At 36.8% G+C, this 26489-nt stretch overlaps 3 protein-coding genes across 3 annotated transcripts; 2 read left to right on the top strand and 1 right to left on the bottom strand.

Moving 5' to 3' along the window:
• Positions 1-14430, top strand: flr (fleer). Its single transcript, XM_041229830.1, has 19 exons — positions 1-205; positions 612-677; positions 3103-3312; positions 3666-3722; positions 3918-4053; positions 4422-4526; positions 4834-4962; positions 5284-5333; positions 6130-6282; positions 6798-6863; positions 8222-8275; positions 8540-8605; positions 8722-8798; positions 8903-9113; positions 10928-10999; positions 11550-11653; positions 12001-12079; positions 13548-13677; positions 13976-14430. Exons 1-19 carry the CDS (start codon positions 152-154, stop codon positions 14110-14112), a joined length of 1956 nt encoding a protein of 651 aa, XP_041085764.1. The 5' UTR covers positions 1-151; the 3' UTR covers positions 14113-14430.
• A 30-nt stretch (positions 14431-14460) lies between these two features.
• On the bottom strand, positions 14461-18652 carry LOC121300877 (UPF0764 protein C16orf89 homolog). Its single transcript, XM_041229833.1, has 8 exons — positions 18292-18652; positions 17330-17482; positions 16832-16982; positions 16325-16442; positions 15963-16125; positions 15566-15670; positions 15283-15372; positions 14461-15069 (listed from the first exon to the last, which is right to left on the bottom strand). The coding sequence occupies exons 1-8, from the start codon at positions 18461-18463 to the stop codon at positions 14966-14968; spliced, it is 1056 nt and encodes a 351-aa protein (XP_041085767.1). The 5' UTR covers positions 18464-18652; the 3' UTR covers positions 14461-14965.
• A 1272-nt stretch (positions 18653-19924) lies between these two features.
• Positions 19925-26082, top strand: alg1 (ALG1 chitobiosyldiphosphodolichol beta-mannosyltransferase). Its single transcript, XM_041229831.1, has 13 exons — positions 19925-20214; positions 20461-20538; positions 20886-20989; positions 21457-21605; positions 22005-22094; positions 22201-22305; positions 22620-22744; positions 22939-22977; positions 23093-23152; positions 23323-23433; positions 23640-23754; positions 23998-24073; positions 24256-26082. Exons 1-13 carry the CDS (start codon positions 19935-19937, stop codon positions 24388-24390), a joined length of 1467 nt encoding a protein of 488 aa, XP_041085765.1. The 5' UTR covers positions 19925-19934; the 3' UTR covers positions 24391-26082.
• Positions 26083-26489: the final 407 nt, after the last annotated feature.

Here is a 26489-nt window from a genome sequence, read left to right as displayed (position 1 = left end):
TGGAAACGTCAAGGAAGCGGCGTTCCATAACAGTCAAGGCAGACCAGGAGAAACCCGAGATATATATTGATAGTAGCTCACAAATAAACACCGGTATTATTATTCTGTTATTTGAAAACGTGCTTTATATAGAAGTTTCGTCTAAAGAGCCATGACAATGGCGCAAATTAAGGACGGCGAATACACCGCAACCATCTACAAAATGGTGAGTACAGAGTACAGTACTGACTGTCAAAATGTTTTTTATATTTAATAATCATGTCAAACTAAAATATTTAATCAACGTAAAATAATACTGGTAATATTTAATCATACAGTATCGGTTGGGCTAATTTAAATGCAAAGCATATTTTGCTTTTCTTTTTGGCATTTGATACCTGCTCGGTCTTTATGAATGCTAATTCCTAGTTCTGAATAATATATATATATTTTCTTTGGACGTTTTATTTTTTTTCCCCCTCCAACTGTGTACAATGCATGATCATGGACATAATATGGACCAGAGTTCTTAACTGCTAATACTGTAAAAAAAATATTTAAGTAATATTGCTATTTATATATTTATTTGCCCATATGAACATTTGTATTGTAACTAACGACTGTTTTTGTAGATAAGAGATGGAAGACATGGAGAAGCCATCCAAATTCTGAGCAATGAAATACAGAAACAGCCTAAAGTAAGTTTAAATCTACACAGTATATATTTTTAGTTTTTCATAAGTAAATAAAAACTGTTAATGATTAAAAGCTCCTGTCTGTACTAAGTTGTTTCTGAGAATGTTTTCCTAAGTTAACAAGGGGGTTAGGTGGACTTTGTTAATGTATTTGTTTATTTTCATCCTTGCAGTCATTTGTGTTGTTCCACTTCCCTGGTCATTCCATCTGGAGAGTAAAGTGATCCCCACCAGATTTCAAAATATTTGAAAATCTATTTAGCGTCCTGCTGTTTATACAGATATCTCCACAGCTACCAATTTGGCCTGTTCAATAACTTCTTGGTCTTCTTGGTAACTTTCCTTTTTAAAATGTTCGAGGTGAACTTAGTGTACTACCACACCTCATTGGTACAAAAATGATTTAGTCAATCTTATTCTATTTCACTAATGCATGTATTGCTATTTCTACACAAAATAATACATTTGTTTTAACAGCACGGGCTATTTAAATTCAACTTTTGATGCTGTCGGGGAAAAATAAGCAGTTTTTTTTTGTTTTGTTTTGTTATTTTTTTTCCCTTCAAACATGCCTCCAATTATAACATGCTCTGGGGTTTTCAAAACTTTCCTTAAAGGATTTAAGTCTGTTTTTTTCTCTGCTTCAGCAAGTTTCTTTTCTTCTGTGGGTCTTAATAATTTTTGTTCAATTTAATAGTGTCTCTGTGACCTGTATTGTATATGTACTGTATGGTATATACCCTAAATCTTGCTAGGAAGCTTCACAAGATCAGGGCAGCTAGGAATTAGTTCTCCGCTGCTGTGTTGCTTGATTTTTATCCTCTAATATTATGCAGGGCTGACCTTTTTAAAAAACAGCAAAGTATATTCTTGTTGAAGTAATTTAATGTTGTTCCATACCAGTGACACTTCTTGCCAGCTTAGTACTTAGTCTAGTTGTGTTTTTATTTTTTAAACTCACTCACTTTTGACTATGAAAAGCATGGGGAGGCTGACAAATATGTGTACTCTTAAGGGAGTTTGGATACATTTGGAGAATTCTATGCAAAGTCTCAGGCATGTGAGATAGTTGCTCAGTTTATCAGGCATACCACATTGACATTAGGTCTTGGCTGCTTCACTGTCCCCTTGCTTGTACATCCAGGGTCCTCCAGCCTTTCACAAGGGCACTTTTACCTTTCAGATCCATCCGAGATATCTGTATTGCCCAAATTTTCAGCACTTTTGTCCCAGAATGAGCTACTGACAATGCAAATTCCATTGCTTGTTATTTTTTTTAACTGGATAATTTGAGATAGAAACATGTATCTGATTGTTGAACAGGTTGATATCTTTCCCCTAATTAATATCGATGCCATGAAGAGGTTAGCCTAATTGTCTTTTAAAAATCATCCATGGTTGACTAATGAGTTTTCCTGCAACTGCTACTGTTCTTCATAAAGCAGTTCCTTACATTGTTTGGACAGCAAAGTTATTTTGTGCATAATGTACTGTACTTTACAGCTTGCAGAGATACACATGGTAATACTAAATTCTATAAAAGCATTTGTTGATATCTGTGAATAAAATGTGTTTTCCAAGGTAATCCAAGGTTTTACTTAAGGCAAAATAATTGACAATAAAACACTAATGAAATCTCCATTTAAGGGGTTGATTTTTAAGGGTTAAAAAAGAGAGAATACTGGCAGCTGTAAGGAACATTTTTAGGCTTTAGTTGTGAAATGCTCTAGAATTGTAGTTGTTTGTCAGTTCTGTTTTATATCTGTACACTATTCTGCAATGGTGTACATAGTATGCCTTATCTTGATTTCTCTGCTAAAAGCATTGAAGGCTTATGCTTTTGTTGTGTTCTTTTTTTAAGGTTTGGTCAGGTTTATGTTCCCTAAACTATTTTTTTTTAATGTATTTCCAGCCTAGTGTTTCTGGCTAAAAACAAATAACAAAAACGACGATAACTACCAGTGTGTGCTATTAATAAATACTACAACAGCATGTCAAAACAACGCCAGTTACAGTACCTTTAGCCCAGATAGTGTTTTTTGGTTTTTTTTTTTATATGTTTATAATGGGGCCATATTTGTATTCCAAGGGTTAGTCTACCTTAAATGTAGTGTTTATCTAACAAAACATTCATCAAGAGAAGTTACTTAAATATGATTTATTTCTGTTGGAATCATCTGAAACAGTGATCTCAGTGTGAAAAACTTAGCATTTGAATGTCACACCCAAAAGCTGTACTGTTCACAGTGGATAGAAATGGAGGAAAATCTACACCACAAGCTGTTTAAAATCTTATAAACATTTTGTCTTGCGGAGTGCAATAGCACCGCTTCTCTTTTAACCTGTATAACTGATAAACTCTGCTGTTTTGTAATGTTAATCGTTGGGAACACTGACACTGTGCTTACTCTTCTGTCTGTCTTGTCAGTCTAGGGCAGCCCTCTCCCTTTTGGGATACTGTTACTATCACATTCAGGACTTTAACAGCTCTGCTGACTGCTATGAGCAGCTCACACAAATTCACCCAGAGGTCGAGGACTACAGACTCTACTATGCCCAGTCCCTGTACAAGGCCTGCCTTTATACAGATGCTATGAAAGCTACATTTCTTCTGGACAACCAAGGGTATCATACTAAGGTAAAAATCTCTTGGATGCCTGTATTGTATTCTATAGTGTTAGATATTTAACTTGTGTACATATGATTTCATATATGGGATCACTGATGTATTCTCTGCTGATAACATGATTTACCGCAGGTGTTGTTTTCTGTGGGATAATTATATTGCAGATGCGTCATTTTACTGCTAGTAATTCTATTAGGATGACACCTGGTGGATTAATGTTGAATTACATTTAAAAGGTATAACTCAATATGCTCAGTGTTACAAATCACCATGTGGTTTTTGTTCATTTGTTCGTTTTTAAATTGGAGGTGGTGAAAGGGTCAATTAATCATGTCCCCTTATTTTACTGTTCTTTTTTATCATAGATGTTAAAGCTCCAAGCAGCTATCAAGTACGGAGAAGAGGACCTTTCTGGAGCTAAGGTAAATGATAATTAAGTGAAGAGATAAAAAACAAACTTTTGGTTGATTTAAGAGACCCTCTGTCAGCAGTAATATAGGACTGCCTTATTTAAAATAAAGATGGTAGCACAGGGTTGATGCTAATTTATGCTTTTTTTGCATGCCATTTCATTGAGAAACACTCAAATTCAATGCAAAAACTGTCCCTTATCTTAGAGTCTAGTGGAGCAGCTGCCCTCCGATGATCCAGACAGTGAGATTAACCTGGGATGTTTACTCTACAAGGAAGGAGAGTATGAGGAGGCCTGCAAAAAGTTTAGCTCTGCCATGCAAGTCATGGGCTATCAACCAGGTAATCTACACATTACTGTACAAGTTATCTGCAAATTACAGCTTTAAATATTACACTACAATGTGAATATGTACATAGCCCACAAACAGGTTTCACATTTTGAAACTGGAGTTTCCTAGGTTGGTACGTCCAATTGTATTGGTATGCATTTAAGATAAATGAAAACAAACCTTACAGTAAAATACATAATTATAACTGTAGCTGTAATAAAACCCACAATGAATTACTAAACAAAGTGTATTTCTGGATGACAGATACCAACCTGTTTGTCTACATTCTTGTTTTTAAGGTAATCTGAATTTTTTAAATTATATGTCACATACTTCTTTTTTGTTAGGTGCTTCAATACATGCGGTTCTGTTTTTCAGATTTGTCGTACAACATTGCCCTTTGTTACTACAGTATGAAGCAGTATGCTCCTGCCTTGAAGCACATTGCAGACATAATTGAACGTGGAATTAGAGAGCACCCAGGTATTGTATCGTTTTTTTGTTTGATTATATTTTTACTGCTTCTGGTTCCAGTACCCTTTAAATTTTGTGGGACTTGTCATTAATCTTTCCCATGTGCTTTATTGATCAGAAATTCTGATGAATGTGACCGTTTTGCAAAAACTATGGTTGCAGGTATAATTTTAGAGACAGCAAAGAATTAAGATTAACTTAAAAGAAAGGAAATTGTTTCAAAAGAACTACAGTAGGTTTAAGATGCTTTGATCTGTTTTAGTCTTGTATCAGCTGTATCTTTTGTGTCTGTATGTTATGTATGTACCTTTTTCAGAACTGAGTGTTGGCATGACAACAGAAGGTATCGATGTAAGGAGTGTTGGCAACACGCTTGTGCTGCATGAAACAGCATTGATCGAAGCATTTAATCTTAAGGCAGCCATTGAGTACCAACTGAAAAACTGTAAGTATGTCAACTGGTAATTTTCACGTTAAATAACTTAAAACAAAGAAAGGTATTTCAGACCAGCACTCATGAAACTTTTTTTTATTATTATTATTTGAACCCTTTGATCATCTAGTTAAAGTTAAAGTACTGACAGCTGGAAAATAATTGGTATTTTTGTTCCAGCTGAAGCAGCTGACAAACAGGTATTTGTGCTGGTTGTTGCATGGAGAAATAACCAGCACATTTAATCTACTGCAGCTCTGCTGTAATATAAGCGCTCATAGATTGTACCATATATCAGATACTGACATGTCTCCAATTTGTACTCGACTATAGATGATGCAGCCCAGGAAGCCTTGACAGACATGCCCCCACGTTCCGAGGAGGTGAGTAGCACTGACACATGTATACGTGCACCATTTTAATAGCAGATCTCCCTAAAGACTTCTACATATATGACTTTTTAAAAGGGCCTGTGACTTGTAGTGTATGGAGGTGGATCCTATACACAGCAGCAACCACATGATTAAAGTTCATTTAGCTGTTTACTAAATGTGACAGCAGTTTTAGAAGTCTGCAAATGAGCTGTTGCAGGACAGCAGTCTAGCCGTACACTCAGACTGGTAAATGTAATTGTGTAAAATCTTAATGATATGAAAGCTGTCTGGTGAGGTATTGCATAATGAATAACATTGAAAGTTCTGGGTAGGCAGGGTTAGCTTGCTCTAGCATGGTAGCTTTTCTCCTTTTATATAACACATAACATAATGCAGTCTTTAGGGTCTTAAGAATTTTTGACATCTGGAGGCTGTAAAACCTCAGCAATATATACCACTTTTCCCAAGCACCAGTCTGCCCTGTCTGTATTTGTTAGGGTACTGCACCTGTTCTAAAGATGAGGAATGATTCAGAACTGTAAGGATGTGCCTTTATGTCACCATCTGGCTACCAGAAAAGAAAATTGCTTTGCATTCCCTAGCTACAATATACCTTTTTCTTCTACCAACTGATATTTTAGGTTATAGAACCCACGTTATATTAGTGCCATGTGGTTGACTTCCGGAAACATACATTTAGGTTAGGGGGAAAACAGACAGTGCTTTTTAAAATAAACTGAAAAAAAGGCTTTTTATTTGTAGCTGAGATTTCGGGCAAAAATATTTTAAATATGCTTGATTGTAGGAGCTCGATCCAGTGACTCTGCAAAACCAAGCCTTAATGAATATGGATTCCAAACCCACAGAAGGTTTTGAGAAGTTGCAATTTCTCCTGCAGCAGAATCCTTTCCCCCCAGAGACCTTTGGAAACCTCCTGCTCCTCTACATTAAATATGAAGTAAGTTCATTTAACTGTGCATTTATATCTATACATAAGTGAATTGATTGCAATGTAATGTAATTTTTGGGGTGTCTGTCTTCAGTTACCATTATCTAAAACAAGAAAAGGCTTTGGAAGACTTATTTTTCACCTATACATTTTTTTTTATATATGTTTTTGGTTTAATAAGTTATGTCAGTATATTTAGGATTAAGAAGAAAAAAACTTCCTATTAGTTTAATGTAATTTTGTTCTACATTTTTGGCCAAGATTGCCACAGAATACCCTTTTTCCAATTACCTCAAAAACATGCTTTTCTCTTGAAAGGAAGGTACATGAACCTTAAGTTTAAATGTTGTATAGTGTGTGACTGATAAGGCTGATACTGACTCCAGAATTGAAAGTGAGGTGTGGACCTGAATACTAATGTTTTTTATTGGTGCATGACTCACTTTTTCCTGAGTTCGAACCAAAACTATTATTGCTTTGATAATAAAGTTTGGAAATAATTCAAACTTCATTTTATTTTTTAGTATTTTGACCTGGCTGCAGATGTTCTAGCTGAAAATGCACATCTTACTTACAAATCCCTCTCACCGGTAAGTTTCCAATTTACAGTATTTTCATGAGAAATATATGGATAAAATAATTACATATAAAATTGACACAGCGGGTAAAATGTATAGTTTGCATAGAAAGCACATGCAGTAAAACCTTTAAGAAATGCTTTTAACCCATTACTGTGTAATACAAGGTGTGACTACTAGAAGCCCTTTTTGTATTCACTCAGAATTAAATTTAGTTAAGGGGCCAGTCATGGTCCTGGGTGGTCATTCTGCTCCAGGTTTAACAGGTAAAATGAACTACTTCAGGGATGGAGGTTTAATTGGTTCAATTAAACAATTAAAAACAGGGTTGGAATAAAAACCAGGACTAGAGGTCTTTCAGTTAATTCCAAATCATGACCTTGTTCCAAGAAGGTCCTTAATTACTTAATTGAACAGTTAGGTTTAGTAATTCTATTGGTTGGAACAAAGGTCCTGGACTACAAAAAGAGAATTCTGCAAGATCAGTAGAATATTATACTACTTTATTTTGATTTGTAGTGATCTGCTCCTGATTAAAGATGTTTATCTTCCTGGTATAAAAAGCTTAGAGATCACTAGACTGTCATGCAGTTACACTGTAAGTTCTTTGTCTTTCTGCCCTAGAATTTTATTACCCTAGCTATATTGATCCCATGTCTGTCAGTAGAATACAGCTGCAGAACGTACAATCTGCCCACTGGCTTTCGAGCCATAATGCACTGTGTTTGCTGGTAATGGGTTTTTATAAAACTGGCTGATGTCGAAATGGAAATCAATGCGAACCTGTGAAAAACAAATTTCAGTTTTGACAGGTTTTGCTAGGTTCAATGTTTTTCAGTGCAAAAGATTATTTGTTAATTCTTGCATCTAAATTTGTACAAGATTTAACATTTTAACAAAATGCTCATGGATGCAAGCAGTACATTATCATACATTTTATAGATAGTTTGATGAGCAAAAAAAAAACATAAGTATAGGACCAGTGTTTTATTTCTGAGCAATGTATTTGGAATCTGTTTAGCTATTTATCTCCAAGCTATGTATAAAGGAAAATATTTTGTATTGATTTTACTAATTTTAACCTTTCATATGTATTGAAGTTCACAGAATTCGCAGAAAGTCTATGTTTTGTTTAAAATATTTTAAATGAAAAACTGAAGTACCATCTTTCCCAGAACTAAGATCTGAGTGCCTGAGGACCTGTATCCTAATGCTAGTAATGGCTTAGCAGCAAGAAGTCCATTAATGTAAAATACATAAATGAGTGCTTCACTGTGAATAGAATCTCTAGCTTCAGAAAGGGGAAATGGAAGAAAAGCAAAACAAAAATAAATTGTTATGGCAATGTGACTCTCTTTCTCTTTTTGTAGTATTTATATGAGTTTTTGGACGCCATGATAACATGTCAAACTGCCCCAGAAGAGGTAAAAAACTTTTTGGTTTTTGGTGTAGTTGCTTTTATGTGAGAAACCCTGCATTAGCCAGTCATTCTCTATCTGATCATTTGTCATCTACACTACAGCATTTCTAGAAAGTGTTTGTGCAATCCTTTCATTTTGTACGGACCTGTACAATTAAATTAAATGTAATTAATTGCAGTCACCATTTTCAAAGCATTATGTAATGTCAGGGGTAAATCATTCTTTTAAAAATGCTTTTTTTTTTTTTTTTTTTTTAAACACATTTAGGCATTCCGAAAGTTTGATGAAATGGCAGCTAAACTGACAGAGCAGCTGCGTAAACTGACAAAGCAGGTAAAGAGTTTGATCTCCTCCTCAATTAAACGTGCCTGTTCCTAATAGAAATGATCGCTTTTCTATTAATTATATTTTCCAGCCTTTCGAACTTTGATCGTTCTCTTTTCATTAAGGTGCAAGAAGCAAGACACAATCGTGATGACGAAGCTGTGAAAAGAGCTGTAAATGAGTATGACGAGGCTCTTGAGAAGTAAGTATAGTGGCCTATTACATTTGCAGTGTTTGTGGTTGGCATTGGAAATGAGCAGTAGATTCACTATTTTTCGCTGTCATCTAATTAAACGTGTATTTTAGGTACATCCCAGTGCTGATGGTTCAGGCCAAGATCTACTGGAACCTGGAGAATTACCAGATGGTGGAGAAGATCTTTCGCAAATCTGTGGAGTTCTGCAATGAGCATGACGTGTGGAAACTGAATGTAGCACACGTCCTCTTCATGCAGGAGAACAAATACAAAGAGGCCATTGGTTTCTACGAGCCCATCGTTAAAAAACACTATGATAACGTAAGTGTGTTTTAAAGTTAACTGGCTGTTCTCTGGAAATGTATGAAGTGACGGTAAAGATTTTAGTTTCGTTTGGGTTTTCTAGATTATTCCATGGTGTATCATTTTTGCAAAGTTTACAAAAGTGCAAATTGAATCTTTGCATATTAGGAGTAAAAACAAATACAAATTTAACACTGGTCGGTAACGCTTTATATTGCGTGGCATAAATTAATATTAAATAGATATGCAATTGCATATTAAATGTTAGATATGCAAATTATATTAAATTTATGTTCAATTATTCCTTGTTACTTTCCATTAACATTTAAATCAGATTAACTATTTTCAATTAAAAACATGTAAACAATGGGAAATTATTACATATTTTCAAGGGTAACAAAACATAATACAAATGGACATGATATGCAAGTACATTTTCAACTGACATTTGGTTAACATTTATCGAGAAACCAGCTATTGTATATTTATTACATATTAATTTAACATTAATTTAATATGCAATTACATGTCTATTTAATATTAATTTGTGCCACGCAATATAAAGCGTTACCGTTTAGGTCTTTTATTTGAACTTATATTGTTTAAAAGATTGCACTGCAGTACATTTTTTTTTTTTTTTAATCATTTACTCTCTATAGTGTAAATTTTAAAATTGATTAACTAGATCAGTGCATACATTAGCTATAAAAAAAAGAAAAAACATCTATGTTAACATTGATTTTAACATTAAATTATAATCGTACTTCAGCATAACCACAGTATAAATTAATATAGCTGCATTAATCTTTAAATTACCAATAATAAAAACGTATTTTCCATTTTGTGTAATTGTTTAAGAAAACCAAGTTAGCTTAATGCCAACTGGTCACAGTAACCAAATCGAAGAGAACACAGTGAACTACAGTACACCCTCACTGTAACGCCCTTCATTATAACGAACCTTCAGCTATCATGAACCTGGCCCCTGGACCCCAAATAAAAAAAACAGAAAAACATAATATTAACACACACTGTCAACGTCCTGGTCTGTACGCAAAATTGATTAAAGGAAAATCAACAACAAAAACAAAAAAACTTGAGGATCTGATGAACTTTTCATGTAACTTTTCATTTCAGTTTGGGATTCTTGCATGTTGGATTAAGATTTGGTGCACTTTGAAACGATTCATGTCAGATTGATTTTGAATAAAAGTTCAGCTTCAATTTGGGATTTTTGCTTTTTGTACTGCTTTTTAATTCTTCAACGAATAGGATAAAGCAAAGACAGAATACTGCATACATGAGAAAACATGTAATTCTACTTGTATTCACAATCTCTTCTCATTAACTTACTCCAACAGTTTATCGTTCATTTTGATTGTCCTTTCGCTATAATGAACCCTTCAATATAACGAACAAAAGCCTCAGACCCCCAACAGGTTTGTTATAGCGAGGGTGTGCTGTACAGTCTATTGTGATTGTAGGGTTTTTAAATCAGTTCCCACTGCAGATATCAGTGGTTCAAGACTCCATGAGAATAAAAGAAGTACTCTACTCTGTTCCTTCTGTTTGCTATAGCTGGGACAGTGTAACAACCAAGAATGTCCTTGCAAGAGAAAAACCTCGGTAAAGTGCACTGGTGAAGTGGAGTGTTTCATCTGCTTGAATCCCACAGCTCTTTTTCTACCCGCGAATGCAACATGACCTATGTGTGTGATTTTAATGCATGAGTGTTATTATGCAGTTTTTTTATTATTTTTTTTTCCATTTTGAGTTTATGTCCAAAAAGTATTTTGATGACTGAAAAGTGGCTTGGTTTATTTACTATTTAGATCCTGAACGTGAGTGCAATCGTCCTGGCTAATCTCTGCGTCTCTTACATCATGACCAGCCAAAACGAAGAGGTAAGCAAAAAAAATGTTAAACATGTTTTAAAAAAAGAAAAGCAATAAAAAAAACTTTACAGTCAAAATGATCCACTGTTTTAAAGGATGAAGTTTTTGGCTCAGTAATGTGTTTTTGTGACAGAAACACATTAATATTTTGTTTGCAATGCTAAGTGAAGAAAATATATATATATATATATATATATATATATATATATATATATATATATATATATATATATATATATATTTATATAAGTACTAACAAAAATTAAATTTGTTGTCATGTTCTGGATTTTTAGATTTAAAAAAAAATAATAATAACATGGGAGAGTTCCATGACGTGACATCTGCATTGAGTTATGCAGGGTTGGTTTAGCTGTATTGTAATAAAGGTACAACATCCAAGTTCCAATTTTGGAGAAACCCACAAAAGCATGCTCCTAGCACCAATTAGCCATATTCTTCATCCATCAAAGCCAAATGATTAAAGGAAGCAATGTCTACTTAAAGGATATTCATTATGTAGCAGCTAATACTGCAGTATTGACTATGACTTCTTATAAAGGCTGAAGAGTTGATGAGAAAAATTGAAAAAGAAGAGGAGCAGATATCCTATGATGACCCAGACAAGAAGGTCTATCACCTCTGCATTGTGAACCTTGTGATTGGGTAAGCTGCTTGTGAGAGTGGAGCGATAGGCTGATTACTTTTCTTAAAAGGATACTGGTCATTGATGCTGCTGTTGACAAAACTTAATCCATAGCCAACAAGATTCAAGGACTATCACCACAGAGCATTACTGAATGACTAAGTAATTTGAAATGCATTGGTCTTGTTTAAGATACTATAAACTCTTAACTAATGTGACAGAATTTGCCTATTTCATAAATTTGTGTAATTTTCTGACTGTGACAAGACCAAAAACAAATACAAGCACGGTCTTGAGAGACAGTATATTACATCCCTACACTTCCCTGCCCTAATTAAAAATCCAAACATGATTCCTGCTCCCACAGGACCCTATACTGTGCTAAAGGTAATTACGATTTTGGAATTTCTCGGGTAATTAAGAGTTTGGAGCCATACAACAAAAAGGTAAGAAACTATATTTTTGTTCTACTGTTGCAGCCACCAATGTTACAATTGTGATGATCCATTTGCAATCATACAATCGTGTGAAGTTAAGTTTATTTCATTGTTTTCAAATAGACAATGTTGGCCTCCTCATGTTGGTACTGGACAGCATGCACCTTGTAGAGGGAATATTGACTGTTATTCATTCACCTTTGCAGCTGTTCACACTGTAGCACTATAGCTGCATTTCTAGGTTAGTCTGAAGCAATAAATAACAGGGAAACCTCGTGCATAAAAACCGCAGTGAATAAACGCTGTTGTATGAATAGTCCTTTAGTAAAGCAGGATGGTACATTGGTACATTTCAGTGAGTCCAACCAATAAAGCATAGTGGATTCTAGCAGGAGAGGATAGACTGATCTGTAGTGTTCCCCACCAGATCATTATTTGCAAGAAAAGACTGAGTTTACACACCCCCCCCCCCCCCCCCCCCCCCCCCCCCCCCCCCCCCCCCCCCCCCCCCCCCCCCCCCCCCCCCCCCCCCCCCCCCCCCCCCCCCCCCCCCCCCCCCCCCCCCCCCCCCCCCCACCCCCCCCCCCACCCCCCCCCCACCCCCCCCCCCCCCCCCCCCCCCCCCCCCCCCCCCCCCCCCCCCACCCCCCCCCCCCCCCCCCCCCCCCCCCCCCCCCCCACCCCCCCCACCCCCCCCCCCCCCCCCCCCCCCCCCCCCCCCCCCCCCCCCCCCAGATAAATCAATTGATAAACAATTCATTTATTTTTTAATCGGACAGTAAGAAGCACTTCAATTTAGCATTAATCATCGCCTGTATTGGATTCATGGTGTGCGAAGGCACCGGTTATAATCATATTGAAGGATTGCTAGGCACAGTGAGAAATCTGTCAACGCATTTCATGTTCCTTATTAGAAATAGTTAATTGACCTCAACCCAACCTTATGGATTAAAGCAACAAATAAATGTTATTTCTAACACTTGCATTTAAAGGATTCAACTTCATTGTTTATCCTAATTATGTTTATCACATAAAAAAAAAAAAAACAGACTCACGCCTTATGCTTTCCCAAAGCAGAATCTAATTATTAAACAGATAGCTTTGTAACCCATGAGAATGTTTTAGCAATATCTATTATGTTTGAATCCCCATAGTTAATTTAAAAATATAGATGTCTTTGTATTTTTCTAATACAGCATTATTCTGGTGTATTGTTAAAGATGCAATTTACAATGTCTGCAGTGCTGTAAAGTTAAAATGAATACACAGAAATAACGTAGCTGTAAATGTAGTCATAGTGGCCTATATTTTTACAGTACTGATACCTTATTCACTGAGCTACTACCAACAACAGGTTTGCTATATAACTATAATCTCTTGAAACAATTTTTGGTCTTGAAATATTGAAGGTATTAGAGATTTTTTTTTTTTTTAATTGCTTTGAAAATGTGCTTGATTGTTTCATTTTGATTCCCAGCTTGGGACAGACACCTGGTACTATGCCAAGCGCTGCTTCTTGTCCCTACTAGAAAACATGTCGAAACACATGATCATGTTACGGGACAGCGTCGTACAAGAATGTATCCAGTTCCTGGAACACTGTGAAGGTGCGAAGCTGTTAAATGTTTTCTTTTTTTTTATCAGGTTCTAGCATACAGCAAGAGATTTAAGTTAGCTCTAGTCTAATTTTGCAGCATAAATGTTTTATCTTAAAACATAGTATGTATTAAAAATGGAGTATGTCCTTTGTCTAAAATGATCAGCTGAATGCTGGATTTGCAATACGATATTGAGGTACCATGTGGAGTTAGGTATTTTCGTTTGAAGGCACCAACTCAGAAGCTGTTTCTTAATTCTTCACATTTATTGCACGCTAAGGAAATCATTATTTTTCTCATTTTCTAGTTTATGGAAAAAATGTCCCAGCTCTCATTGAGCAGCCCCTGGAGGAGGAACGAATGCACATTGGAAAGAACACAGTTACGTATGAATCTCGCCTTCTGAAAGCACTCATCTATGAAATTATCGGATGGAATCAATAACATATTAAATACTGTATTATATTTATTTAAGTAAAACCTTTTTCACACATTTAAGCTTTTAAGATACTGCTGACTACATTCATTCCCCAAAAATTGTCATGTTACCACCAGCTAAAACGTCTTGTCTCAAGTTTTACTGCAGTGTTTCTTCATGTGAAACCTTCAAATACTTTTACTAACCAAGGCAGCCTGTTTTTTCTTAATGCATACTTTTCAATTACTGTGTTTGCTGTGTACAACCTGAATGTACTATATAGCTTATCTACTTTGTAAATGTTACATTTATTTTTGTAGCAATAAACCACACTGTATATCCCACAGCTGCTCAAATTGATTTATTTTCTACATCCAAAAGTCGTTTTATCTGACAGAATCTTCAATATGTAACAGCCAAGTTTGTGTTACAAAAGATCAGATATAATAGCACTTTTCAGCATAAGGACTTAACCAACTTAACATAAAAACACTGCAATAATGCACTTGACAAATACTTTACTTTAAAACGTTAATAAGGCAATTACATTTCTACAATAATATTCAAGCCCTGAAGCAATAATGGATTAAAAAAGCCCACCTCATGGGAGCAGTTCATATAACAGTGCCCCTATAGTTAGATTACTGGGAACCAGGTGAGTTTTATTAGTAATAAATATTCTTGATAACACATTCATTTTAAACACCACTATTTTAATCTATACTACCATATAAATATCATTGTTAATAATTGGGCTACACATTTTATACAGGATGACAAAGGATATTTCTCTTTTCAGAGGTCATTTAGCTTTTAATGATGACACACAGGTCTTTGTGGCTCAAAGAATCTTACAGATGAGTTTCATGTACTGTACAGTTATGTCAGTGGTCTTTTAGTGATGTCCTGCTCCATTTGATAGAAGTTCATGTACCCTCCCAGCATACTCACTGCAACTGCAGTCATGTGGCTGGAACAACCATCTGTGAAAACAGAACGGAAAGTAACACTTCATGACAGGACAGAATTAAAAATTCCAAACTAAAAATAGATACATGGTTAGATAATCAAATCAAATTGCTTATCAGTTTAGATTACACTAATAAAAATCAAATAGGCAAATCTATTTCACAGGTCCTTTTTCAATGAAGTGCATCACAGCCTCCTCTCATCAAATTACATTTTTGGAAGCATACCTTTTAATATTTTTTCTCTTCTATTCACTCTTTTGTGAGAATTTGTGGTCCCCAGTAGGTTTCTGTCCAGTCCATGTGGGCTTTCCTTCTCTGTAAAGATAATAAACAATGCTGGAACACCCAACTAACTCTCTTACCTAAACAGCACAACATTTTCAGAATTCAGGCTAATGGGTAAAACGTAACTTATTACAATATAGATTTTTACCACCTTGCTTAGTTATGAATACATTTTGACTTTCTTGTACATTTTTTTTTTTTTTTACTTCACTGTATCACTTACCATCTTTCTTAAAACAACCCCCATCAGAGTCTTGCCATGTCAGGATGTGCCTCAGCCAGCTGGATTTATAGAAATCCGAGAAGCCTGCCATTCCACACAGCATTACTGTGAAACAGCACAGACCATTTAGGCTCAATAAAGCAGCCTGCTAGTGTTCCTAGTTCAATGCAACTATGTACATTGGGGCATGTTTGTTTACTGTTTAGTTATCAGTTAACTCCTATTATCAGAATTTTGACAGGAAAGAGCACCTTCCTAGCACCAGTGCAAAACTGCAGTACATATTTGAATGAAAACAGACCAATAGTAATGCTTTGTTATTGTTGTTCTTATACTAGACTTTGATTAGGAGAAACCCGGCATTTTACCATTGTATGGATCAGGAGGAAACACTCACTGTTCTCTATAAAGATGTCCCGTGTCTGGATTGGGAAACCATTATTTTCAAACTCAATGTTGCGCTTCATCATGTTAGAGCAGAAAATCCTCTTGTAATCGTGGTCTGTCGGGTTGGCTCGGCTCTCCCTGCTCTCGCCTTGCAGTATGTTATGACACCCTTTCTGAAAAACCAAGAGGACATGAGAGCCACTTGCTGAAATAAACTAGCATTACATGAATGATGCTTTGGTAATATAAGAAACTGTCAAGGGAAAACAGAATACAGTAATAAGAGAGTAATGAGTACCTGTGATTACAAACTAGAACAAAGTGAACCCACAGGCTGACACATGGACCCCTGGGTATTCTTAATGATCTTACCATTGCCCCGAACATGAAGTACAACAGCTGATGAGACAGGGAGTAATCGGGGCATCTGAGCCTCGTCATAAAGGTCCTGCAGGAATTAGTGACAATGCATGGAGTCCCATTGTCTTTCCTTCAAAAGAATACAGTGGTAAAGTTTGGTGTTGGAGATGTTTAACTATTTCTATTTGGAAACACAAACATTTTGTTTTGGGATGTGGATTGCTTAAATACCTTATCCTTTAATATTGTATTTTTTATATTTTATGTTACAGTCTGACATTCACAGAATGTTTGCATAAAAACATGCCACCTAGTGACTACGTGTTGTCCACATTTTTAAAAGTATCTAAATCCCCTAATTGAATTGAAGGCAGCTCATGAAGGGAGTGTCTTCATCTGAGAACCTCTTGACCTCCTTAGAAAATGCCTTCCATTAAGAACATGAATGATGTATTCTGTATGTATGACATTGTAAATAAAGTTCCTCATTTGTGTTCTTAGTCTGAAAAGGCATCATACCATGTTCCCAGCAGAAGGGTCATACACTTGTCACTCAGTTTCTCGTCAAAGCACTCCACTTCTCTGAACGCCGGGTAGACGAGAGCTGGGTTTGATGTATTCCACATGTGAGGAACTGTCCAAAAGTCAGCTCGCAAAATGGGCTCAAATGCTGAAATAAAAAGGAAATAAAGTGGGCATATCATGAAGCTGTCATGCATTTAAATCCCTGAGACCTGTTTGATTCGAAACACAAACTCAAAACTATGTGTCCCTACTACATTTAGGAATACTACTGGAGATTACTGTGCCTTCTTAATATGGTCAGAACTGAATTTAGTTGAGCAGTGCTAAGAATGATGTATGAATGACCGTGACTGATCGATAACTGCTATACCTGTCCATAAGGTAAAAAAGGAAATTAATAAAATAAACAGCTTGTTCAACTACACAGTTAACATGGACCTGTATCAGCAGTGCGTACTATTTTGAGCCATTTCTGCAGCTCAGGCATTTTACCTCTGTAATATGTAGGATCACTCTCCTGCAATGTTACCACTGCTTGGGCAATGATAGAATTCAGCCTGTTCACAAGTTGCTTCACTCTGGCTATCTGATGTATGTTCCCAAGGTCTGTGTGGGGCCATCTTCTCAAAGCTTCCTTCACCTCTACTGTCAAGACAAAGATGTTGCATATTAAATGGACCACATCACAAATCAATACATACATAACAGATGAAGGCATAGTTATTCATGGTAAAACAAACAATGTATGTGTTGCCTAATTGAATGGGTGTTAACCTTTGTCTCAGTTGAATGTGTGACATTGTTATGAAATACCACTTTTGAAAAAAAAGGTAACTTAAGAGATTTCAAACCTATTTATGGTAAATCTGTCTGTGTCTGTGTAAATACTGTTTCTGTTAGCCGAAGATCATTTTTAAAGGTTAGGCAAATAGCAAAAAGGAAGGTGTATACATGAACGGAATTGGTTTCAAAATTTCATTCCCACACTTACAAGTGACTATAAGTGGAAACTTTAAATTCATGTACAAGCCCGTTTAGACTTTTTGATTGAATACACATAACTCAATTGGTTCCCGGGTCTTTTTTTTCTGGATCCCTTATTTCATTTAGGTTCTACAAACAACCTTTGTTATGCTGAAAAAATAGCGGATTCTATAGCAAAGCTCCCCAGATTGTAGCAAAGCAAAGCGTTTCCCATGATGTGATGCTCCTGACAGCATTTGGAACCCCATGATATCTAGCCACCCAACATGGCAAACTATTCAAAGACAAAAAATGACATTACTAATGCAAATACATACAGTAATTGTGCAATCGTTAAAAACATAAACTATAATAATGAAGAGCTATAACGAAGAATAACTGTTTCCATCTTTTACATCACTTTTTTTTTCACAAAATACTTCAATGCAGTCACAATGTACAGTTAAATTTAAAGGACAGATGTTGCCTACCGTTCAAAATTTGAAATCCCACCACTCCGTCCAGATTAATGTGTCTGAACTCCCTTTCAAAGAAGTCCGCAGCCTTTTCCAACGCGACTAGCAGATCGCCTACAGCTTCTTGGTGTGTGGCATCAGCTGAGGCTAAAAGTAAAGCAATTACGACCGCAAGATGAGCGCCCATCGTAGCTTTCCTTAGTAAGTTATTTACTGCAAACAGTAGGCTTGTCTGTGATATTCTGAACTGTTAGTCAAATCGACCCTCCTTCGTCAGTTTGCTTTAATCTGCGCGACAGCTTTTTTTAGATCCGTTGCTCTGCCATTAAATGAAAAATATAAAATGTGCAACCCTATTTGTAAAATGATTTCTCACACCACTTGCATTACATTAAAAAAAAAAAACCTTAAATATTAAAATGCATAATACAGTATTAAGCAGCATATCTCGGTTACAACAGAAGAACCGGATTGTTTATCTTGACGCTGCTTTTTTATATACAGTAGCTGTCTTCTACAGTATATATATCACTGTCCCGTCAGTGATGAACACAAGGCATTATAATGGTTCGATAGTAACCAAATAATCTAACACATTAATTTGAATCTATTCGGCTCAACCTGTGAAAACGAATTTAAATCTGTAGTATGCAAAATACACTGAAATTCACTCATGATAAATGTGTGTGGGGATTTTGTGCCTACTGACTGGGCAGATCCAACTCCAGCTCGATATATAAAATATCAGATTCCCCGTAGTCCTTGTACTGAAATTAACCACGTTTTATAACAGAGTACTGTAGTGGGCAATTTGCCTGCAGTGGGAAATATAGAACCTTTTTTTGTTATCTTCATACTAATACAATATCTGTACAGGCTGCCATTTTTGCAATTCACTATAGCACATTAGCATGATCATTTTATTTTTATTTTTTTTAATGTATTTATTTTCATTTTCATGCTGGTAAGGCTGATTTCCCAATACAAATGTAATTAAGCCGAGGTGGAGGCTGTGTCTTCTACTAGGCGAATTATGGTATCTGAAAACTTGATCTCCCCTAATTAAAATGGACTTTAATAGTTGCATTCTTTAGAATCTGTTGTTCATGCTATCATTTTTTGACACTTGTCTGAACGTTCAAGGCTGTCTTATCAACTTGCAGTGAAACTCACCCACCCGTAACCCACATTACAGTACCTTAGAACTGGGTTTGCTGTGGTTTGTAATCCTGCTTTACCTAAACCTAAACCGTGGGACACGCAGAGAGCATCGGGAACTTGTGTCATACCGTAGATGTGGATAAAATAGATAAATACATAGAGAGTTGTGTGTTGTTTAAAGTTGTTAATAATAATAATAATAATAATAATAATAATAATAATAATAATAATAATAATAATAATAATACATTATTGAAAATTGAACGAATGGAAATTGAAGTTATTTTGCTAAGGTCAGGGACGTGTATCTGAGGTCATATTTTTATGAGTTTGTATTCATAAAACAGAGCTTCACAACATATACCGCTTTCTGTAACATCTTCCATACTGCATGTGCGAAGATTTATCTCTACTTTCAGCACGGCATCGGTACACTGTCTCTTTAATAAAATACCTCACGTGTAAGGCTACGTCATTATAACAACACATTAGCAAACATGGCCGATCGGGGATTTTTCACTGTTCCCGTTTTAGTTTTGTTGTTGGCGGCGGGGTTTGTATGCGGTTATTCGCTAACCCGAACCGGGTTGGTGTGGTTAGTTCCCCTCGTCGTTGCCCTCGCATTGTTGTGTGTGAGAGCACGACTGGGGTCCAACGCGAGCAGTCTCAACGCCTGTGTGCTGGTTCTGGGAGACATCGGACGCAGCCCCAGAATGCAGTACCATTCTCTGTCCCTCAGCAAGCACGGATATAGCGTAACATTAGTTGGCTTTCTTGGTAAATTTTAAACACTGTGTGTGTGTGTGTGTGTGTGTACATATATACTTATTGTGGTTGTGGGTCACTCTTGTTACACCGCTTTACAAATGCATTTATGTAACTTTTACTATAAACCCATTATTCGTTTTGGTAATTGTTAAAGTTTTGTTTTCAAAATGAAAGACTGCATTCATTTAACAATTGAGACATTCATAATTCGTGTGTCATTTTTAAAATGACAAAATATACCTCCTCGACTTTCAGGTACAAAGCCTCACCGTGTTGTGCTTGACAATGAGAAGATCAAAATCGTCCCAATTTCAGATGTTCAAGGGCTAACAGGTAAATCGTTTTTATTAGATAACTGCCCTCTGCTATAGTGACGTGTTTAGTATGGGGTAGTGGAACAGAAATTGATTTGCATGTATATGAACAAACATTCAACAGCAACGAGAATGTACTTCTTTTGATGTTTCCAAAATGGTAGATTCAGACAGGAAACTGGCAATCAAATTGGGAAACACGTACATTAAGTTTCATATTTTAAATTTTGCAACAGTAAAACTCTTATGTCTGGTTTCGCACTGGAGTTCCTAGTCTCGGAGGAGTGCTAATCTGAGTGTGTGGAACTAGCTGTTTGAAAGGAAACATTTTGGCTAGCGCCTTCATTAGTGTCTCCTGTTTTGCAGTCGGGCCAACGATTTTCCGCTACGTTGCAAAGGTTATTCTGCAATCGCTGCAGCTGTTTTATGTGCTGCAGAAGATTGATCTCCCATCCTATGTTCTCATGCAGGTAGGGCTTCAAAGTTGATTAGGAATGGGTTGTTTTGTTTCCCCCAGCAGCACTGCAAAGCGGCCAGCAGATTTTAGTTATAGTCACTAGCTGGGTATCGATAAATCATGATCCGTTCTTTACACGATATATCGTATCGTAATAGAGGTATGTATAGTTTGTATCGTGATACAAGACCAAAAGCAAAACATGCCTCATTGTAGTTCACTAAGTGGTTGTTAAATGAAGAATAAGTGTGTGTTATAGTTGGTATGAATACTTTTAACAAAAAAAGTCCTCCATTAAATGGTCCCTTTGATCTTATTATGCATCATATAAGTAGACCATGAGGACCATCGCATGTATCGTGATGCAGATCATATCGCAACCTGCATATGGTATTGTAAGATTAGAGTATTGTTACACACCTAATAATCACCCTGCATAACATGCAAACAGATACCTCTTTCTACCTATGTATCTTCCAGAACCCTCCAGGCCTGCCCAGTATAGCTGTAACATGGGCTGTCTGTGTGGTACGGGGCAGCAAGTTCATTATTGACTGGCACAACTATGGGTACACTATTATGGGACTCACTCATGGAGAGAATCACCCCATTGTACAGATTGCAAAGTGGTGCGTATAAAGAATACTAGTACAGTATAGCATTTAGTTAGGTGTTTTTTTTTTTTTAAATAAGTTGTACATGCTGTAGTTTACGTTGTTATAGGATGATCACGGTTATATAGAGAACCATTTCATGTTTTGTTGATTGTATGCTAGGGAGAAGCATTTTAAACTTTGGAATGACCAGAAAAAAAACCACCTAATTTCAAACTGAGTTTAGAGAGAAGGCCAGTCATTCGCTACAAAGTGCTTTTGTTGGTTTTCCAGCAAATGTATTGCTCATAACAGTTGACAGATTGGACCCGCCTTCTCTGCCCTAACAAGCGCCTAATTTCGAGGAGACACTTTACTCAGGCTTTGAATGATCTCAGTACGTCTTTGTTTTATTGATCTCATTTTTTCTGCCAGGTATGAAAAGTTTTTTGGAAGGTTTTCTAATCACAACCTTTGCGTCACCAATGCCATGAAGGAAGATCTGCAGAAAAACTGGAGTATTAAGTATGTGTTGCAAAGCCTTTATACCTAAGGGGGCTCCTAACAGTACAGTAATGCTAAGGAAATGGATTGTGAATGTGTTCTGATAAAAGCCATTGTCTCTGAACAGGGCTACAACCCTTTATGACAAGCCTCCATCAATATTTAAAGAAGCCATCTTGGATGATCAGCACAGGTTGTATGTGAAGCTTGCCAAGGATCATTCACTGTTTAGGTATGTAAAAATGCACTTCTGTTTCAGTGTTACTTATGTAGTGTAACTGAATACAAGATTGAATACAGGACTAAAGGAAATGAAATAACTTTTACTGGAAATAACTGTAATGAAGGTGTGTTATTATGCTGGCTTTTTTACTTGAGTGGAAGAAAAATGCAATTTGCATGGCCATTCTGTGGTTGGATTTGAATGAATGCGGGGGTGGGGTTCGTTCAGCATCACTGAATATTAAAAAATGTTCAATTCTAGATTCCTTAAATGAAGAAAAATCTGAAATTCAAAAGAATGTAACATTTGAGCCTTGATTGCAGGAGAGAGCCTGTAGGTGATCCTACCGAGGAAAGAACTGCATTCACAGAGCTGGATCAGAGTACAAGGACTGCGAGACACATCACTCACCGCCCTGCTTTACTGCTTAGTAGCACCAGCTGGACAGGTATTCGCTGAACTATCCTGCTTTTACTACTAACCATGTTCCCCTGTCAGACAGCTTTCAATAGTATTAAAGAAAGAGCACAAAGACTCTAAGCCTTTGAACTGTTAATGCAAAATGTTTCTGTGCTACCTGTTTGGTTGAATGTAGTATAAGTTGATTTCGTACAATCATTTCTCTCTTTTCCTGTTTTGTAGAAGATGAAGACTTCTCCATTCTTCTGAAGGCTCTCGAAGGTAGGGACAGGCCTCTTTTAAACCTTTCAAAATGGTAAATTCTGAAAACTGATATTCAAGTCTGTGATGCAGTTTCCCTTTAACAGATTGTCCTGTATTTATTTCTTGTAAACAGATTATGAACAGTTTATCAACAATGGGGCCACATTGCCTTCGCTGGTGTGTGTCATAACAGGTACAGTTTTATTGTAACAAAAAAGCACTTAACAGCTCGCCCTAGCCTTTCCACACCCAAAACCACACTCTCTACGTACTGTACAGCACAAGCAAACCCAGATATGCAGAAAGTATGTGGGAATTTAAAAACACTTGTTTTTCAATGTTGGTTTTGGTTTGTATTTTTAGGCAGAGGTCCTCTGAAAGAATACTACAAAACACAGATTAATAAAATGCACTTCAAACATGTTCAGATTTGCACACCGTGGTTGGAAGCAGAAGATTATCCAGTCTTGCTAGGTAAATCCTTAAAAAAAAAAAAATAAATAAAATAAAAATAATAATAATTTTAATATTATATAATTTTTTTTGTTTTATAAAAATAATTTTGCAGTGTGGTTATTTTTGTATCCTGCATAGTATGAGACTATTGGTATATGCATATTTCTGTTAACGAAACAAGAGTCGTCTCACCGTTTTGGTTTTGCTTGGTTTTGCTTCTCCAGGATCTGCTGACCTTGGGGTGTGTCTCCACAAATCGTCCAGTGGCCTTGACCTTCCTATGAAGGTGGTGGACATGTTTGGCTGCTGTCTCCCTGTCTGTGCTATACATTTCAAATGGTGAGCATGATTGGTATTCGGTTTTGCACTGGGAAAACATCAGGATTTCCTTTCCTTATGTCAATCCGAGGCAGGACAGATCAAGTAAAGCAGAGTTTATTCATCAGCATATAATGGGCAGCGTAACAGACAGGAGCATTGGTCACATTCCCAGAAGATGTGATCAAGACCAGGGTTCTGATCAGAAATACACAGCTTGGCTGCATGAAACATAAACCTTTTCTCTCCTTTCCCTTTTCACAGCTTGCATGAACTTGTGAAGCATGAAGTGAATGGATTGATATTTAAAGACTCACAAGAATTGGCTGAACAGCTAAAGGTATGGAAAATTTAACTGATGATTCAAGTTCAAGGCACTTAATATATTATTGGGGTTTGATCCACTTGTACTTTAGATAACCTTCAACATGACATACACCTGAAGAATTGCAATTTTTTTGATTCAGTTATATAGGCTGTTGACTGTGTGCAGTCCTGATCCTGTTTGTTTTGCACCTCCAGACACTGCTGGCTGACTTTCCTAGCACTCACAGCAAGCTGAGTACCTTCAGGAGGAACCTCAGGGAGTCTAGACAGCTTCGGTGGGATGAGAGTTGGGACCAGACTATTCTTCCTCTTCTGACAGCTGACGCGTAGCACAGTGGCAAAATTGAAAGGGGTCCCAGGCACCCAAATGTGGACATAACGCCATCTCAGTTTTAAATGACCCTGCATTAACCACACAACAGCAGCCACCAGATACTTTATACTTCATATTATTCCCAATTTCAGACCCATTAACCATGTGGTATACAAAACTTACAAAGTTGTGTCTTGTTTCTCCCTAACCTGTGAAAAAAGTTTAAATTCTAAAACTGCAGGCAGCTTCCTATTTACATTGTTAATGTGTAAAAGGTGCCTGGCGGTATGGACAATTCGTGGAATGAAAGTAGGTTGGACTTATACTGTAACAATGAATTTCTCATGATGTTTACAATTTATGTTTGGATAAGGGTTTCCATATCAACAGCCTTATAGACTAGGTCTGCAAGACTTTAGCCATGTTGAAGCTGGCAGGTGCAGCAGCACCACTTAACAGATGACCAGAGTGGCATGCTTTAGCAGTTCTAGAAGTCTTGTGTTAATACAGTTTGCTAGATGACTTGACTGAGGCTACAATGTGCATATATTGTATTTGTGAAATAACCTGTTCAGTGTCTATTGCTTGAACAAAATTAATGAGGCTGGCATTAAATGATTACCTTGTTATTATAAGTCAGTGCTCTTCCTGTCATTCCATGATAATGTTGGTAAGATTATATGTTGAAATTTACCTGTAGTGTAATTTTAATTGCAACCATTACATTAGACCAGTTGCTTTTTATTTTGAAACTTTCACTGTGACTGATGGAGAAATGGAAATGTATGCTAGGTCGTACACAGACACCACGTTTGTTTGTGGAGTGTAATTGCAGTGCCAAACGCTGTTGGCTCGGGATTGTTTACCCAACATGGCTTCTGAAAACTAATTTACTGCAGGGCTCTGGAAAATGGGACTGAATGACAACTCGTCCTGCTGTGACCTACAGAGCTCAAAAAGCCATCAACATCTCCAGGGCCACTGCTACAGCATCCTAATTGTTCCAACTTCAAAAAAAAAAACTATCTGCAGCAAAGTTAGACTGTCTGCCACGCTCTGCTGCTTATTTAATACCAAGACTGTCAAGGAAAACTCATAGCTGTCAAAAAAATATCCACAGAAAAACAGCACGTCAAGCAGTCTGCAATCTTAAATTACATCACGGTGCAAGGATGGTCTGTAATCCTAAAGAATGTACGCGAGGCATTTCCTTAATGTACGGACCATGTCAAGGCTGTCAGGTGTCCTTGGAGTTGTGCAATGAGTTGAAAATGTCTTAAGACAGTACTTCTCGCAACCTCCTCAAAGATATTTCTGACTGCTGTGACAGGTTTGTAGTGGTAAATAATACTTCTTCACAGCTGCTAAAATTCTAGAAATATAAAAAGATGGCTACATCACAGCTCTTGTTATATTTACTACTTACTGAGTTCTGTATTGTAGAGGCTTTACGTTGTGGATTGTTGATGCAATGTGAACTTCAGGAATGCTGTCTGAAGCAGCCCAACTAGACAGCAGACAATCTCTGGATCATAAACCACATCCAAAGAGAATAGCAAGACAGGATGAAGTTCTAATATTACGTTATATATTTGAATAGGTTATATGTAGATTATTTAGTTACAGGTGAGTAGATGTCTTTTTAACCCATGAAACAGGCATGTGTAGATTAAGATGAAGACAGACAAAACCATTGATACTATGAAGATGAGTCACAAAACTTGCTTACATGATAAATGTAATTACTTTTTTAACAAAATGGTACTATTAAAAATCATTTGATCTTATTTTGTAGCTTGCATATATGTCGTGACATCCTTACACTAAATGCTGACTACGACAGAAATAGATACTGTACATGCACCAAGTTGCCAACACATACAAATGGTCTCTGGCACCCATGTGCTGCCCACGTTTATACCACAGTGTGCTCTACCTGAGACTATCACAACATCATCCTGACGATCCCAAAGCTGCTCCTGAGATGCAGCTGCCCAGTCCAGTCCCTGCAATGCCATCTCCATGCTGGCTGAGCTCCAGTCAGCCCCAGGGCACCCCCCTAGAGCCAGGCCATTGAGCGTCATGTTGCTCTGCAGCTGCTCAAGCACGATTGAGA

The sequence above is a fragment of the Polyodon spathula genome, chromosome 26 (assembly GCF_017654505.1).
Source record: "Polyodon spathula isolate WHYD16114869_AA chromosome 26, ASM1765450v1, whole genome shotgun sequence".
NCBI lineage: Eukaryota > Metazoa > Chordata > Actinopteri > Acipenseriformes > Polyodontidae > Polyodon > Polyodon spathula.
The sequence above is the reverse complement of the archived record's forward strand: the minus strand, read 5'-3'. Positions and strand labels throughout refer to the sequence as shown.